Source organism: Limanda limanda, chromosome 11, assembly GCF_963576545.1.
Source record: "Limanda limanda chromosome 11, fLimLim1.1, whole genome shotgun sequence".
In the NCBI taxonomy this organism is placed as follows: Eukaryota; Metazoa; Chordata; class Actinopteri; order Pleuronectiformes; family Pleuronectidae; genus Limanda; species Limanda limanda.
In genome coordinates this window covers 11,462,094-11,477,081 of record NC_083646.1, presented here as the reverse complement: position 1 = coordinate 11,477,081, position 14,988 = coordinate 11,462,094, and the positions used below count along the sequence as shown (strand labels likewise).

The window sequence follows — 14,988 nt, the reverse complement described above, 5'->3', positions numbered from 1 at the left end:
ACACAAGTCAGTTTTCTGGTCAAAGAAAATATTTTTTTATTGAACAGTTATTTTCAACACAGTCCGTGGAGGAGACCCTTCTTAATCCTCTTCCTCATCGTCAGCTCCTCCAGCTCCACCCTGGCCCTTCTTGGCGTTCTTTCTCTTGACGCGGCCTGGGCGTCCGCCACCGTATGGCGACCTCAGGGAGAAGTCGATGTGCTTCTGGCTGTCCAGGCGCACCACGAAGGAGGGGATGTTCACCACCTGCTTGCGCACACTGCCAAGAGAGAAAGAAACATTTAATTGGATGACAAACTCAGGTTTAATCTCAAGCATTGACCATCTAATGAAATCTATAATTGTTTACTGCAGGGTTCATTTTAAAAAAAAAAGGACTAAGACATAAAATCTTAAATCAGCCTGTTTACAGCAAAGTGTATAAAATGAGCACTATAATTGCCCGAGGTGCAATCCCCCGTACCTTACCTGACAGCCACACCACAGAGGCACAGTCTGAGCCCTCAGCAGCAGGATTGGCTCTGGGCAATGTCTATTGACAAGGTATACGGTTTTGATACCGAATTGACCTTATGAAATGTATATCTGACCTCATGGGACAGTGTTACAAGCTGGCAGTTCTCTGATGGAACAGGAAGCAGCAAGAGTTTCTTGTGAGTCCCCAAGAAGACTCAACACCCTTGTATGTTTGCCATTTGTTCCGCAGGAGCCTTGAAGCTTACCGGATGTGCCTCTGGCGGATGAGGACACGGGCATGGTGGATGCTCTTGGCGAGTCCGAGCTTGAAGACCTGTGTCTGCAGCCTCCTCTCCAAGAAGTCTTCAACCTTCAGGCCCAGGATGTAATCGAGCTTCATCTTACCCTCATCCAGCACACCGATCCTCACCAGACGCCTGAGCAAAGCATTACCTGGAAAAACCACAGAGATGCCATTAACTTACAGTTCCAAAGACAATCTGTGCACGTTATTAAGTTTACAGTTTTGGCCTCATTCACGAGGAATTCTTGACACCATAGAGAGTCTGTCAGTTGATTATTTAATCATCGACCAACCTAATGATAAATGCAGTGTGGACTTGTTAGTTTACCTTCAAACAGACGCTTGGGTTCCTTCTCGTCCAGAGTCAGCAGCTCTCTGGCAGCTTTGCGGATCTTGGCCAGGGTGAACTTGACCCTCCACACCTCACGCTTGTTCCTCAGACCATACTCGCCTGGAGAGGACAACAGATTGCAACTTCAGTTAAGACAAAGGAAATATAGAGCTTTACTACTTAAATTGAAGTGTTGAAATCAATAAAATCACCAGACGCCTGAGAAAGGCATTAACTGGATAAACCACAGAGCGCCAGTAACTAATAGTTCCAAAGACATTGTGTGTTATTAAATTTAGAGTTTTGGCCTCATTCACGAGGAATTCTTGACACCATAGAGAGTCTGTCAGTTGATTATGAAATCATCGGCCAAACTAATGATAAAAGCAGTGTGGACTTTACTTCAGTAAAGACAAATGAGCTTTACTACTTAAATTGAATAGTGTTGAAATCAATAAAATCACAGCATACCAATGAGTTTCAACTCCTGGTCGAGACGGGACTTCTCGAAGGGACGGCGGGGGGTGACATAAGTCTTGCGACAAACCCAACTCCTGGCAACGGGCATGGCGGCTTAGAAGTGCCTGCAACATGAGGACACCAGACACAAAGTTAGACAGAGTACAAACATTGAGACGCTATGCGAGTGAATATCCTGTGGGTAATTCTGCCATATGAGTTGTAATCATAGCCTGATATTTAAATCTTAATTTCGTTCATACTGAATAAACTCTTCACTTACAGCTCCAAAGACACTGTGTTTGTTATAAAATTTAGAGTTTTGGCCTCATTCACGAGGAATTCTTGACACCATAGAGAGTCTGTCAGTTGATTATGTAATCATCGGCCAACCTAATGATAAATGCAGTGTGGACTTTACTTCAGTAAAGACAAATAAGGAGAAATAGAGCTTTACTACTTGAATAGTGTTGAAATCAATTAAATCACAACATACCAATTCTGCCAAATGAGTTGTAATCAGCCTGATATTTAAACCTTAATTTCGTTCATACTGAATTAACTCTTCATCGTATTTACTTTTGAACAGTTTACTGCTCAGTGGACTTAAGCATGTTTAATTACGTGGTATGGGTAAGAACATTGAAAGGTAATCAGCGTCACACGAAGGTAAATAGATCGACTAAAAACGACCCGATTAACTAGCTTAATGTCGGAAGCTCGGAGATCGTAACTGATGAAACACGCATGTTTGAGTCAATTCAAAGACAAACACATTAAGTGTATTAATAACTTGTAAAAATAGTCAATGAGCATTAGAAGCCGCAGACTGTCAGCCATACGAGCAGGCCGCAGCACCACCACGTTGCCCACCGGTAGAAGCTAACGTTAGCTTAGCCTACCTAGCCTTCCCTCTATCAAACAACCCCAAAATATAAAACAGGCGGTTTAAAATACACATTCTGCAAAGTACACCGGCTTCCCTGTACTACTCACGAACTTCTGTGGATTCAAATACTTGTAAAGTGGTGTTTCTGTGTGGTTGTGCAGCCGGAGGCCGCTGGTCGTACCTGTTTCGCTCAGGCTGGAGCAGTAAAGAGAACGTAACAGGAAGTCCCATTGAATTTATAGGACACAACGCACGCACTACATATCCCGTCAGGCCCCTCTGCACCGGAACGGAAGTTGGAGCGTTGGTGTTTTCGCCCCCTGTTGGTCACAGATGTTGTAGGTTACGAGCAAAGTGCTGAAAGAACAGAATTTGCGAGATTAAAATTAGATAAGTAACTTTTCCCTCACCTAACCTCATTTTTTTATATTTATTTTTGAATTTACAGTTATGTCTGCTTTTATTTGTTTATATATACATCATTGAGTCCTTTATTCATTTAGTTCCAATTCTGGTAGTTTAGATACTGGATATGTATATCATGAATATAAGTACATGTGCTGGATGAATTAATTAATTAATGAATGTAGAAATGCCCGAATAGATAAATGCAGAATTGAATAAATAAACTTTTCCCTCAGCTAACTGCATTTATTTTTTCTTCTATACATGTATTTACTATTCTGTCCTTTATTTATTTATTTTAAATTTCAGTAGTTTTGGTTCTGCATGTTTGTCAAAAATATAATTAAAATAATAAAAGACTGTCACCTGCTATACTTAACGGAGGAGATTTTATCTTTATGATACACAAGGAGTTTGAGTTCAGCGAACTTCTCTCGTCCGCCGAGGCCTGAATGTTCTTACATGTGTAACAAGCTGTAAGAAAACATCTGATGACAAAGTGTTTGTGAGTGAGGGAGGTAAGGTGGTAAACTCAGAGAGAAGGACATGGGGGACTATTTATATAACTCTGAAATGAGACCCTGAGCATGTGTTTCTGTCTGTCAGGCTGCACGATCAACTGATGGACACACAGAAGCTCACTTGCTTTCTCTTTCATTGCCTTATATCCTGTATTTTCCTGGCAGGACACCGGTTGTTCTGTGGAATCCTCTCTGTATTTTCACCTTTGACTCACTTCTAGAGTTAAACAGAGTCTTAAACTTTTTCCCTCTCACATTCTTGGATCTGCTCTTTTCTCCTGTTGGGATTTTTTCTTCTCCTTTTTTTCACTGCCTGGTTGCTTGCTCTACTGTGTGAATATCAAGCCTTCCTCTCCCCCCTGCTCTCCTTCTCCTCTTCCTCCCATCTTCCACCGTTCCCTATTTCCTTGTGCGTAGCTTTTGGGCTATGCTCTCGTCGCCCACTATGATTCTCCAGCCTTATGGACTGCCTGTCTACCAACAGACACCCACATGCTACCCCGGCATGGTTCAGGTAAACACTCTCCTTCGTTTGCTGTGTAAACTCAAAAATCTTGATCAAATGTTTGTCTTCACAAGCCAGCGTTGTCAAAAGTCCTTCCTGTCAGACACCCGGGAGCATTGAAGCCTCTTTATATGGTTCCGGGCTAGGAACTGAGAAACTAGAGATGCCATTACATGAATGGAATTCAAATAAAATGGTTAATGAGAAGCAACCACAAGTCTTTTCAATTATTCAATTAGCAGCACCAATTTATTAATGATTTGGTTGCAAAAGGGTACAAAACTCCTTGCTGACATGTTAAAATTGTATTTTTTACCAAGATAACAACAAATTTCAACTTTGAATGATTTTTTCTACTAAATTGGAAATTAGTCTCAGTATAGCAAATAATCTATCGATACAACATTCCAGTAAGGGAAGGAATTCAAAATCAGAGAAAACAGAAAATGGCCTTGACTCAGTGAGACACATCTTGAATGTACTTCAGATTAGTGATGTTTTGCTTAATAGTGACATGACATCTCATTCACAGAGGAGATACGAGGAAGTTAAAACCAAAGAGGCCTGATGGGAGCAGGACAAAGTTCCCTGATTGTAAAATATCTCATTTAGACAATACTAATGATACGTGGAGGGTTATCTTTAGTTCACTTGTCGTAGTGATGCCAGCAGGCTATACATGTGTGTGTGTGTGCGTGTTTGTATGTGTGTGTTTGTGTGTGTATTTGTGTGTGTGTGTAAGTGTCCCTGACATACCAGTAATGCCACCATGCGTCTGGTATTTCTCTACCTTGTCTCTATGCTTCACACCAGCTGTATTTTTAGCTGTCCTGATAATCACAGGAGGAGATTCTGACACCTATCTTGTTTTCTGCAGTTCCTGTTTTTAAACCAGTGTGAAACCGGCCTCATGTGAACTCACCTTCACTATTGCCCCTTTAGATATTATGTATTTATTAGCCTCTAAATAATATTTACAACAGAATACTTAATTTAATAGAGACTTAAGGTGTACTGAAAAGTATGTGTGACTGGAACCAAAATAAGAATAATTATTTCAATATAATAGATAGAATTTCCAAGACAGGTTCCCGTTTAAAGAAGATCATGCTTTCATTAACCATCTTGTCCTCACTGGATCATGTTTCAGTACACAGAGTCCTTCATCAAGGATGGCTGAGGCCTTCACTGTACTTTACTGACTGACATGTTTATGATGACATCTTGATTCATTTGATGATTTTTTTTTTATGATGAGGGAGTTAATTCTCTAAAATATGCTGGCACTATAAAATGAAGCTAACCAAGTTTGTGACAGTTTTATTGAAGTGCGCCATTGCTTTTGATTTTATAGAAGTATTCTGTCAGAGCAACCAATCATAAAACATGTCAGTCTTGTTTTTGTCTGTGTCAAAAGTGTTTCCTGTCTCTCTTCCTTGTCAAAAAATTATAAATCTGCCAAAATATACTTTCTGTGGGAACTAGTGTAGGAGAAATCAAGGCCAAGACAACAGACGAAAGTTTGAACCATTAGTTTCCTGTTGCCAGCATGTGTAGCTTGGCCGCTGCTAAAAGGCCACATCTGCAGTCAGTGTCGTCTGTGCGTAAATCCCGCGGCAGCTGTCCCAGCAGGCACCTGGCTCAGAGCTGTTGACCTCTGACCAGGAGGTGACAGCTGAGAAGGGAGACGAGAGAAACAGGGAACAAATGGAAATCAAAAAAAGCCTGTGAGGAGGAGAAGGGGACATGGTGTCTGTCATGCTCCATCAGGCAGAGGCTGGAGGATACAACAGATTGTGTTATCTTCACTTATTCAACACTTTTTATCTCCGTTTTCTTGAGATAAACAGAACGCAGGCAAATGTTAGCGTTGGGAACATGATCCAGACTGATAGTTAATGCCTCTAGTAAATGACTAAGCTGTTGCATGATGGAGTTTGAGTCACAACCATAGGTCACAACCTCTCCAGACTTCTGATAACAATTAGAAAGCCAGGTAAAAATCCATTTAAATTATTTTTTATTTACAATTAGTCCTGCAGCACAAGATGAACAGTACTCTGCTGTAAGTTCAGTCTCACCGAGCAGCAGGAGACAAGTTCCAGTCTGGATTTTTTTCTGTGTTAAACAAAACACAGCATCCGAATCAGCATTCAACATAAATAACACATGAGCATACAGCAAGTGACAAGGACCAGGACAACTGAACAAATTAATTTAAGAAATAAATAATAAATATTGGATGAATATTCATGGGATGGATGAGTATGTGCAGTACCTTGTATGACATACGTATCTACATATATAATCATATCATTTTGAGCAGAACAGGATTTACAGTTATATGATGTCCATTCAAATCTTATCCACCACATTCACATAGTTTCAGTGCATTTAACTCCCACACCTGTTTCTTTCTTGAGTAGTTGAACACAGGTGAACAGCTCCTCAACTCAGACCCCTGATGTTTTATTACTGTTCAGTCTGAGCTGTGAGACTCTCTGGTTGTCTGCATTGTTGCTGGCAGTGGCTACACACAACATTACTTCAGTGGATGTGGTTTAGAGAATCCATCTCGTTGTTTCTGCGGCCCTGCTTCTTCCAATTCCTACCACACATGTTTACCAGCATATGCATATATCTAATTTATCACACGTCTGAGACAGCTCATTGAGAGATATATGAGATATATGAGACATTATGAGACGACAGAGGACGGAGATTTAATTATAACAGATCCTTTCTAAATCCCGATGCTGGCTGGCAAAGTTGTGGTATTTTGTTTGTAAGGCAACACGAGATGTAGAGAGAGCACTTTAATCCTTCATGTACTGAACGTATTGATGATGCAGTGGAAAAATACTCATGAACCAGACTAGTGAATATATCAGCTTATATCAGGTCAAGGCTGAGAGAATAGTATGAGCTGGTGAGAGAAAGTAATTGCCATAAAAATCCCTGTAAATAAATTGTTGGGCACTTTCGGTAATAATGAGGAGTAAGGTTTCACTTAAAAGTAAATGTGAGTGCTATCATTAAAATGTCCAGAAATGAACATGATTTCAGTGTTTGGGAAATTTCCATTATTGTATGTTTCTTTCCAGGCTGAAGAAAGTTCTCTGTTCTTTTCTTTAATAAATAAGTTTTAGATAATGTCATGTAGAGCCAAGTCTGTTTTTTCATGGTCCATGAGACGTTTACATTAGATTGAACTAACAACAGCTGCATCTTAAAGGGTTATTTCATGTTCCAGTGTGTTAAGCAGCAGCTGCAGTTGCCGGATAAATGTGTCACAGCTAAAATATTAGGTTGCACTAAACATTAAGGTACAAAGTGAGGAGTGAAAGTAACAGTAATTCCAAATTGTAAAGACGTTACTCTGCTTACTCTTCTGTATCCTACAGTAAGGGGTTATCTGTGTTGTTTTGCTTTACCTCCTCAGAGGACTGCTAATACATTTTTATGTTTGAGCATGAAAAAATAAGACCTTATACTACAAGTTGATTCCTCCATTTTTTAAAAGGCAAATTAGCATATCCACATATCATTAATGTTATTGAAATGTAGTTGGTGATTTAAAACATGTCTCTGTAAAGTAATAGAACCATTTTGGTTTTTATTCTCAGAGGAAACATATATATAATGTCCAAAAACTAAAGGAAAATACAACTTTAGAGAAGAGCTGTGTGTGTGTGTGTGTGTGTGTGTGTGTGTGTGTGTGTGTGTGTGTGTGTGTGTGTGTGTGTGTGTGTGTGTGAGTGTGTGTGTGTGTAGGTGTGTAGGTGTGTAGGTGTGTAAAGTGAAGACAGGGTGGGGGGGGGGGGCAGAGAGGTGATTGACAGGTACAGATGACCACAGCTGGCGTGGCCCCCTGCTCCCTTTTGCTCCTGCCATCATTTGATGTGATTGGTGGCTGAGCAGAAGTGCTGGTGCAGTGGGCGGGTGGTCAGCTAGCGTTACTATAACATGAGGCAGTTGTCGGACAATGCATCAGAGATTGAGGAATGCAGTAAAGGGGTAAGACAATGCTTTTTGTATTGAGGCCAGGATGGTTTTTCATCTCTCTTTTCTTCTGTGGTTTTGGTCTGTTCTCACATGTACTCATGTGTTTTCATTGTTTGTCTTTTGATTTCTTAACAAAGTTTGAGTTTGGTTTGTTAAACCACATCAAACTGAATGAAAGAACAACATGATGTGAGGAAAAAGAGGTTGCGCTGTCCAGATTTTTCTCTGAATCTATGATGGTTGTTAGAAAGGCTACACCATTGGCTAGATTGATCTGGATATTGCTTTTTGATTGCTGATCATTTCATACGTAAAATGTCAGAAATAGTAAATAATTCCTCTCGTTTTGCTGTCTAAAACTAAAAAACTCACTTTACACTGAAAAAGAAGCAAATCTTGAAGAGCAATTGTATCAAAACTGTTTTTTGAATCGACGGATTGTTTTGGCTCTATTTGTTAGAGATTCTTTCATTTTAGTAAATCTCTGAAGACCCTCAGTCATCCAGGTCATGGTGTCTTCAGAAGTTTGCATAGGCAACTGGACTTGCTTGTGTTCCTTCAAGACGTTTCACTTCTCAAACAAAAAGCATCTTCAGTTCTTAAGAAGTTTTCATTCTCTTCATTTTAGTATTTGTACCTAAGTATTTGTACTAGAAGTTACAAAGCATGTGGACATTTAAAGGTTGTGACTCTTAAGGAGGATTAAACATATGTTTCCATTAAGTTGGAATACTCTAACTCTTGTAAGAGTTGTCAAAAGGCCTGACAGATTTTTGGTTCCTAGTGCAAGTGATGCAGCAAAAATGTCCTGGATCCCAGACTTCCGAACATCACAAATCAAGAAAATAAAAGTATGAAGTCTGAATTCAAGGATCCAAGAAAACCCTATCGACATTTTTGTCTCAAATTTTAGAAACGGTTCTCCAGAGCCACAGAAAACATTATTCAAGTATTTACACCAGTTGACTTGTATTCCCTGTGAGAAGTAACCTGATGATTATGTGTAAAATCAGTGGTGTGACCCCTGCTACAGAATGTTTATTTGTGATAAACCTTACATTATATGATATTAACTATGATATTTAGTCCTTTATTCCGGCATATTGTGAAAACAGAGAAACTCATCATGTTTAGCTTGTTTACACCTCTTACACTATCCTCATCCCCCCTCCCTCTTCTCTCTCCTCTTCAGGGAGGTGCCACCCAGGAGGCCGGCCCAGGCAGCGGCGACCCCGCCCTGTCTCAGGTCTACGCCCAGCCTCCCTCTTACCCCCCACCGGGTCAAGGTCCGCCAACCTCTGCAGGCAGACTGCCACCTCTGGACTTCACCTCTGTCCATGCCGGCACAGAGTATGCAGAGCATCACCAACTCAGAATCTATCAGGGCCCTCAGCTGGAAGGCGCCGAGGCCCTGACATCCGGATCCGCGGTAAGAGCAGTTTGTAAAGATGTTCATGAATACACATGATGACAAAACCTTCACGTCCCAACAAAAACATGTTCTTCCAGAAGCTAATGTGGCAACAGACCCTGCTGTGACAGGTAGTCCGTCCATATGTCCCATGAGAGGAACATGGCCAGATAGAGTTTCCCTCTATATTTAGAGAAGCACTGATGTGTCCATGTATGGGAATGCAGCTCACACTCGGTGCAGTTAAGTTGGGGGGGGGGGGGGGGGGGGGGGCAGCTGAGAGGGGGTTTGTTGTTGAAAACTAATCCCCCCTCTTCCGTCTCCCCTGTGTCTTATTTAGCTACCGTTAGAACAGATCAGCTTTCCAGATCCGAGCTGAGACAGTTTGACTCGATGCTGACGCTTCACTGTCAAGTAGAAGATTTAATGTTGTGCTTTTTCTTCCATTTCAAAAACAAAAGATTTCCCATGAAGGTTAAAAAAGGAGATACATTACATTTCATTTCATTTCATTTCCCATGAGGGTAAAATTCCAGAACAACAAGAATCCAGAAAGTACAATTTTCTTCACGAGTTAACGTGAGAGGTTGTTACAGATAAAGTAAATAAATGTGATCGACTCGAGATGTTAACTTTAGGTTGATGTTTGTTCTCCACTATGGTTTTGTCTCAAAGTGTTTTTTTCAATGAAAAAAAGAAAATTGTTGGACCAACTTAAAAAAAAAAAAAATACCTCACAGAAATGAATTAACTTGTATTATTTGGTTCAAACTGAAGCAATCAAGTTATATTTAGACAATCGATAACTCCAATTTGAAAAAACCTAATTCATCTATGTGTTAACAAGTCATTTTTTAAGTTGGTCAAACACTTTTCTTTTTCAGTGATCAGCAAGATTATTTCTGGTGGTGGGAAGTAACTAAGTACATTTACTAATTTACTACTTAAGAATAATTTTTGAGATACGTGTACTTTCTGAGTGCTTCAACTTTTTATACTTTTTACTTATTCTCTTCTACATTTAATTCCACTATTTTTATCTGACACAGTAGTTACCAATTAATTGTTACCTTTTGTGTTTTATGATTTTCAAAAATGTAATTATGCATTTTTATAGATTAACAACAACTTACATTAACATGTAGCACCACATTGACCAGCTACACTGTAAAAAGAGAATTTTCATGCCAACCTATTTAATGACTTCAATTGATAACATTTAGTAATTGTGTTGATGGAGATTAATTTTTATAAATTTTTGTGTTATTGCTTTAAGCTGGTTCACAATGATCTTTTTCAGTGTACAACGATAAGATGTATAAATTAATGCATCAGTAATATTGTGAAATAGCACTTTCATGTTGTTTTTTTATATATTTTGATACATTTTCAAGATGCTTATTGCTGGTACATCCAGGAGGAGATTTTAAAAAGATTCTTGTGATATTGGCAGATTTTTTTCCGACTTTTACTAAATTAAGAACTCACTTTAGACGCATGTTTTTTTGCAGTTTAGGATATGACATGAAAACTATGGCAGGTCGACTCTGCGTCCTGTCGCTGCAGCACATCTCTCTGCTTCCTCCTCTCATAAATGGTGTTTTGTGGCCCCATCTATATATTTTATTACTAGAGCCCCTGACATACTCGGCTCTGCGCTGATTTTCGGGGAAAAGTTGAGACATCGCCATGGAGGGAGGGGGGGAAAGGGGGAGGCTGACCAGATGAGCCCCTTCCTCCCAATGAGATATCGCTCAGGTCCAGAAACACAAATCTGCATCGTGACTTGACACCACTGCCCAACTCAACCCTCTCTCCCTCTCTCCCTGTTCCCCCCCCCCCCCCCCCCCCCCCAGCCTGTGTCTGTGTGGGTGGATGAGATATCATGTAGTTCCCCCCCGCCGCTCGCTGTCGTGTAACACAGCAGCGGCCTGTGTGTGTGTGTCTGTGTTTGTGAAACACTTCCCTCTGTGAGTGTGTGTCTGTGCCTTTTCTCTGTCAATCCCCACTTATTAATTATGCCCGGTGACATATGACCTTTAACCTTTGGCAGAAAAGCAGCACCGTGATCCCCTCCCCCCCCCCCCCCTCCCAAACTGACCCTTGTGGAACGTTTAGTGTAGATCTCTCCCCCCACTCCCCCATCACCTCTTCCTTTTCAAGCTTTCTGCGCACCTTCTTTGCCTTGTGTACTTTGGTTTCTTTTTATCTTTTCACCGCTGCACCGAGGCCCCCCCACTCTGTATCTGCCTCTTGGTACTACAATGCTAATACTTGGGACTGCAATTCATTTGATATTTTTTATATTTTTTCCTGTCAACATTTTTTTTGTTGCTCCCTGTCTTTTCTTTCTCTCTTTGCTGAAGCTCACTGTACTTTCTATACTTTTCTTTTTGCCTTTTCTTTCTCTTATTCTCATCTGGACTCATTCACAATTTTTTAACTCTGTTTATGCAATGGTTGATGATGCTGGTTGACGAACACAAACCTGTACACCCGCACACACTAGCATCGTGGTGCATTGTGGGATAGTGAATGTTTTGGTTTTGGCACATTAGTCCTTGATTTTCTTTTCTTTTGCATGAGGCAGTTTTAATTTGTCTATTATTACTGTATTTTTATATGTATTTTACAGATTATTGTTTAGATGAAATGAGATGATATAAAGTACTGTATGGTTTTTCAGAGGAATGTTAATGTTTAACCATCTTTGCCTCAGCTGGAGTGAGTGCAGTTAATTGTTGGATATTTAATCTTATATATACTCAATGGACAGGCATGTATTTAAGACGCCTCACTAAAAATGGAACCCTTTTCACGGCTCCTCACATTTGCCTGAGAGGGATCACTGGTTGCTGAATGCTCTTTGGATTTTGGTTTGGATCACTTGACTTCATGGACGTTATCTTTGCCTAATGCCATGTGATGCTTACGCGACTGAACTTTTACACAAAGCAGAAACACTCTGACAGATATTGCTCAATAGAAATTAAATGATTATTCTACCCTCTTTTCTTTTTTTGCTTTTCTACTGATGCCCTCTCCCCATTTTTCCTCACATCTGTCTCATTCTCCCCATTGTTTGTTCTCCATCTTTCTGTTCTTGTGCGTTCCTTCCCTCTCGTTCGTTCTTCTTTGGTCCGTGCGCTGGCAACCCTTCCTTTTTTCCCTCTTCGTCCTCCTCCTTCTATTTCATACTTTCTCGCTGTCAGGAGGACGCTTTGGTACCTGTGACCTCTGACCCCCAGTGTCTGAGTGTGTCCGTGTCATCGGGAGGGGGTGCAGGAAGTGGAAGTGACGAGGAGGGGTCAGGTAAGGCCCAACCCAAACGCCTCCACGTCTCCAACATCCCGTTCCGCTTCAGAGACCCAGACCTCCGCCAGATGTTTGGGGTATGAAGCTCATCCTATACACTACAGATAATAAGAATACACAGATTTGTCATATGGATGCAATTATCACAAACACTAATTACTGTTATTCCAAAATCCATCCATCTGACACCTGCAGCAATTTGGCAAGATCCTTGATGTGGAAATCATCTTCAATGAGAGGGGGTCCAAGGTGAGTGTCACAGAAACAAACATGAGAAGAATATATAATGAAGAGACATAAGGAAAATAACCATAAGATCGTACAAACCTGAAGGGCTTTGGATTCGTCACCTTCGAGAGCGCGGCTGAGGCGGACCGAGCCCGAGAAAAGCTAAACGGAACAATCGTGGAAGGGAGAAAGATTGAGGTCAGTGAAATTTACCAACATTTGTCAGTTTTCCCCGTGATTATTCTGTAAAATCCCGCTTTTATCGCTGCTTTATTGTTGTTGTTGTCCTCAGGTTAACAATGCCACTGCAAGAGTAGTGACCAAGAAGCCACAGACGCCTCTGGTGAACGGGGAAATTTCAAGTAAGATGCAACTTGTTAATAAAACGCACATTTCTGTTTTGAGGGCTGAGGGATTCTGGGAAGTTTCAGCTTCTAACAATGTTTTTTTTTCTTCTGTGCAGCTTCTGGATGGAAGATCAACCCAGTCATGGGAGCAATGTATGCACCTGAGCTCTATACAGGTGAATAAACTTATCAACTTCATTGCTTTTTTCAGATCCGTATAATTAACCATTTAAAATGAAATGTATTGTTCTTTGTTTTCTGCAGTTGCCGGTTTCCCGTACCCTGTAGCGGCTCCAGCCTTGGCCTACCGCGGCTCTGCCCTGCGTGGTCGAGGTCGAGCCGTCTACAACACGATTCGCTCTGCAGCTGCAGCCACACCCACTGCTGCTGTCCCCGCCTACCCTGGGTAAGAGTCTGAATCCTGTGGTGTCAGGTCAACGTTTAATTTATTCACTACAAATCACTGATCACTTGTACTCGTTTGGTTTCAGGGTTGTATACCAGGAAGGCTTGTATGGACCAGAGGTCTATGTAAGTATCTATGCTTTTTTCTTACACTCCATCTATTCATCTATACATCCTTCCATCATATCACACTGTTGTTTGAAATCAGTAAATATCCTGTATGTCTCTGTCTGTATTTGTACCAGGGTGGATATCCAGCAGCGTATAGAATGGCGCAATCAGCATCTCCTGCCACAGCGACCTACAGTGATGGGTAGGTGGATAAATATCATATCAGTCATCAATGTGTTACTCACAACAACACTTGAAATGTTGAAAATAAAACAGTGATGTACCATTGTAACTGTTGGATAGATGTTGAGACTCGGGTTCTCCCGTAAATGGAGACATATCACAAGTGATTTGATGGGTTTCAAATGGAAGAAAAAAAGTTTTTTGTAATTTTCAGTAAAGTAAATATGTCGTCCAAGTTAATAGCTACCATCAGAAATGACCTTTGTATTCTTTTGGTGTTTAAATGACATGTTAAGTCTCTTTTAACCAGAAGTTCCCATTGTGGCTTTTATAATGTGTTGAATTAAAATCTAATAGTTTTGTATTTCGGAGTGCTGAGAAGGTTTGGACATGGCTCTGGACTGAAGGCGACTGTTTGTTAGTCAGAACTTCCTGTGGGACCATCCTGGCAGCGGCCTCCATCATGACATGTGTGATATTTACATCTGTCTTTGTCCAGATATGGACGGGTGTTCACCACAGCCGCAGACCCCTATCACCACACAGTCGGACCAACGACGACATATGGAGTCGGAACAATGGTGAGTGGAATCAAAACACACACACGCACACACACACACACAGAGACACACACTGCAGCTGCTGTGTTCCTACATCTGCGCTGACACCTGCTGTACTGATCTGTCAACAGGCCAGTTTGTACAGAGGAGGATACAACCGCTTCACCCCATACTGAGTGCCCCCAGCAGAGGGGGGAGAGAGAGGCTGGTGTTTGTCTCTCTTGGGACTCTGGGATTGGCTGATCCGTGGACACAGGACAGTTTATGAGATCCTTATACTGAACGTGGAAGTGGTTTTTACCTCCTGCCTTCATCGCACTCACCTCTCCCCCGGGAGACTCAGCTGCCGGAAGTTGTAAATACTGTAGGAACCAGTTGCTCTCCACAAGGAAAACTCAGCACATGGAAGAGGATGATATGTAATATTTATATAGATATAGATATATAAACAGATGCTTAAAGCCTTTAACGGATGATTGTTTTCTGAATTTAAAGAGTTAAACAGTAGAGAAGTAGGAAGCTGCTGAGAAAAATACTGTGAGAAAGACTTTGG

At 41.0% G+C, this 14,988-nt stretch overlaps 2 protein-coding genes across 3 annotated transcripts in view; one reads left to right on the top strand and one right to left on the bottom strand.

The window, feature by feature from the left end:
- Positions 1–11: 11 nt before the first annotated feature.
- The window catches only part of rps9 (ribosomal protein S9), a 99,098-nt gene continuing 84,121 nt past the window's right edge, over positions 12–14,988 (bottom strand). The window contains exons 1-5 of one of the 2 annotated variants that reach the window (XM_061081547.1): positions 2,621–2,653; positions 1,563–1,675; positions 1,089–1,211; positions 723–909; positions 12–259 (exon numbers count right to left, since the gene is read on the bottom strand). In XM_061081547.1, the coding sequence (XP_060937530.1) occupies positions 82–259; positions 723–909; positions 1,089–1,211; positions 1,563–1,659 (585 nt within the window). In that variant the 5' untranslated portion in view covers positions 1,660–1,675; positions 2,621–2,653 and the 3' untranslated portion in view covers positions 12–81. Of the gene's footprint in view, positions 260–722; positions 910–1,088; positions 1,212–1,562; positions 1,679–2,620; positions 2,654–14,988 lie in introns of those variants that run through there. The other variant, XM_061081548.1, reaches the window with a different exon arrangement.
- Positions 3,793–14,611, top strand: rbfox1l (RNA binding fox-1 homolog 1, like). The gene is made up of 12 exons (XM_061081699.1): positions 3,793–3,879; positions 9,068–9,304; positions 12,499–12,678; positions 12,797–12,850; positions 12,935–13,027; positions 13,122–13,191; positions 13,293–13,352; positions 13,441–13,582; positions 13,668–13,707; positions 13,827–13,894; positions 14,375–14,456; positions 14,567–14,611. The coding sequence occupies exons 1-12, from the start codon at positions 3,793–3,795 to the stop codon at positions 14,609–14,611; spliced, it is 1,158 nt and encodes a 385-aa protein (XP_060937682.1).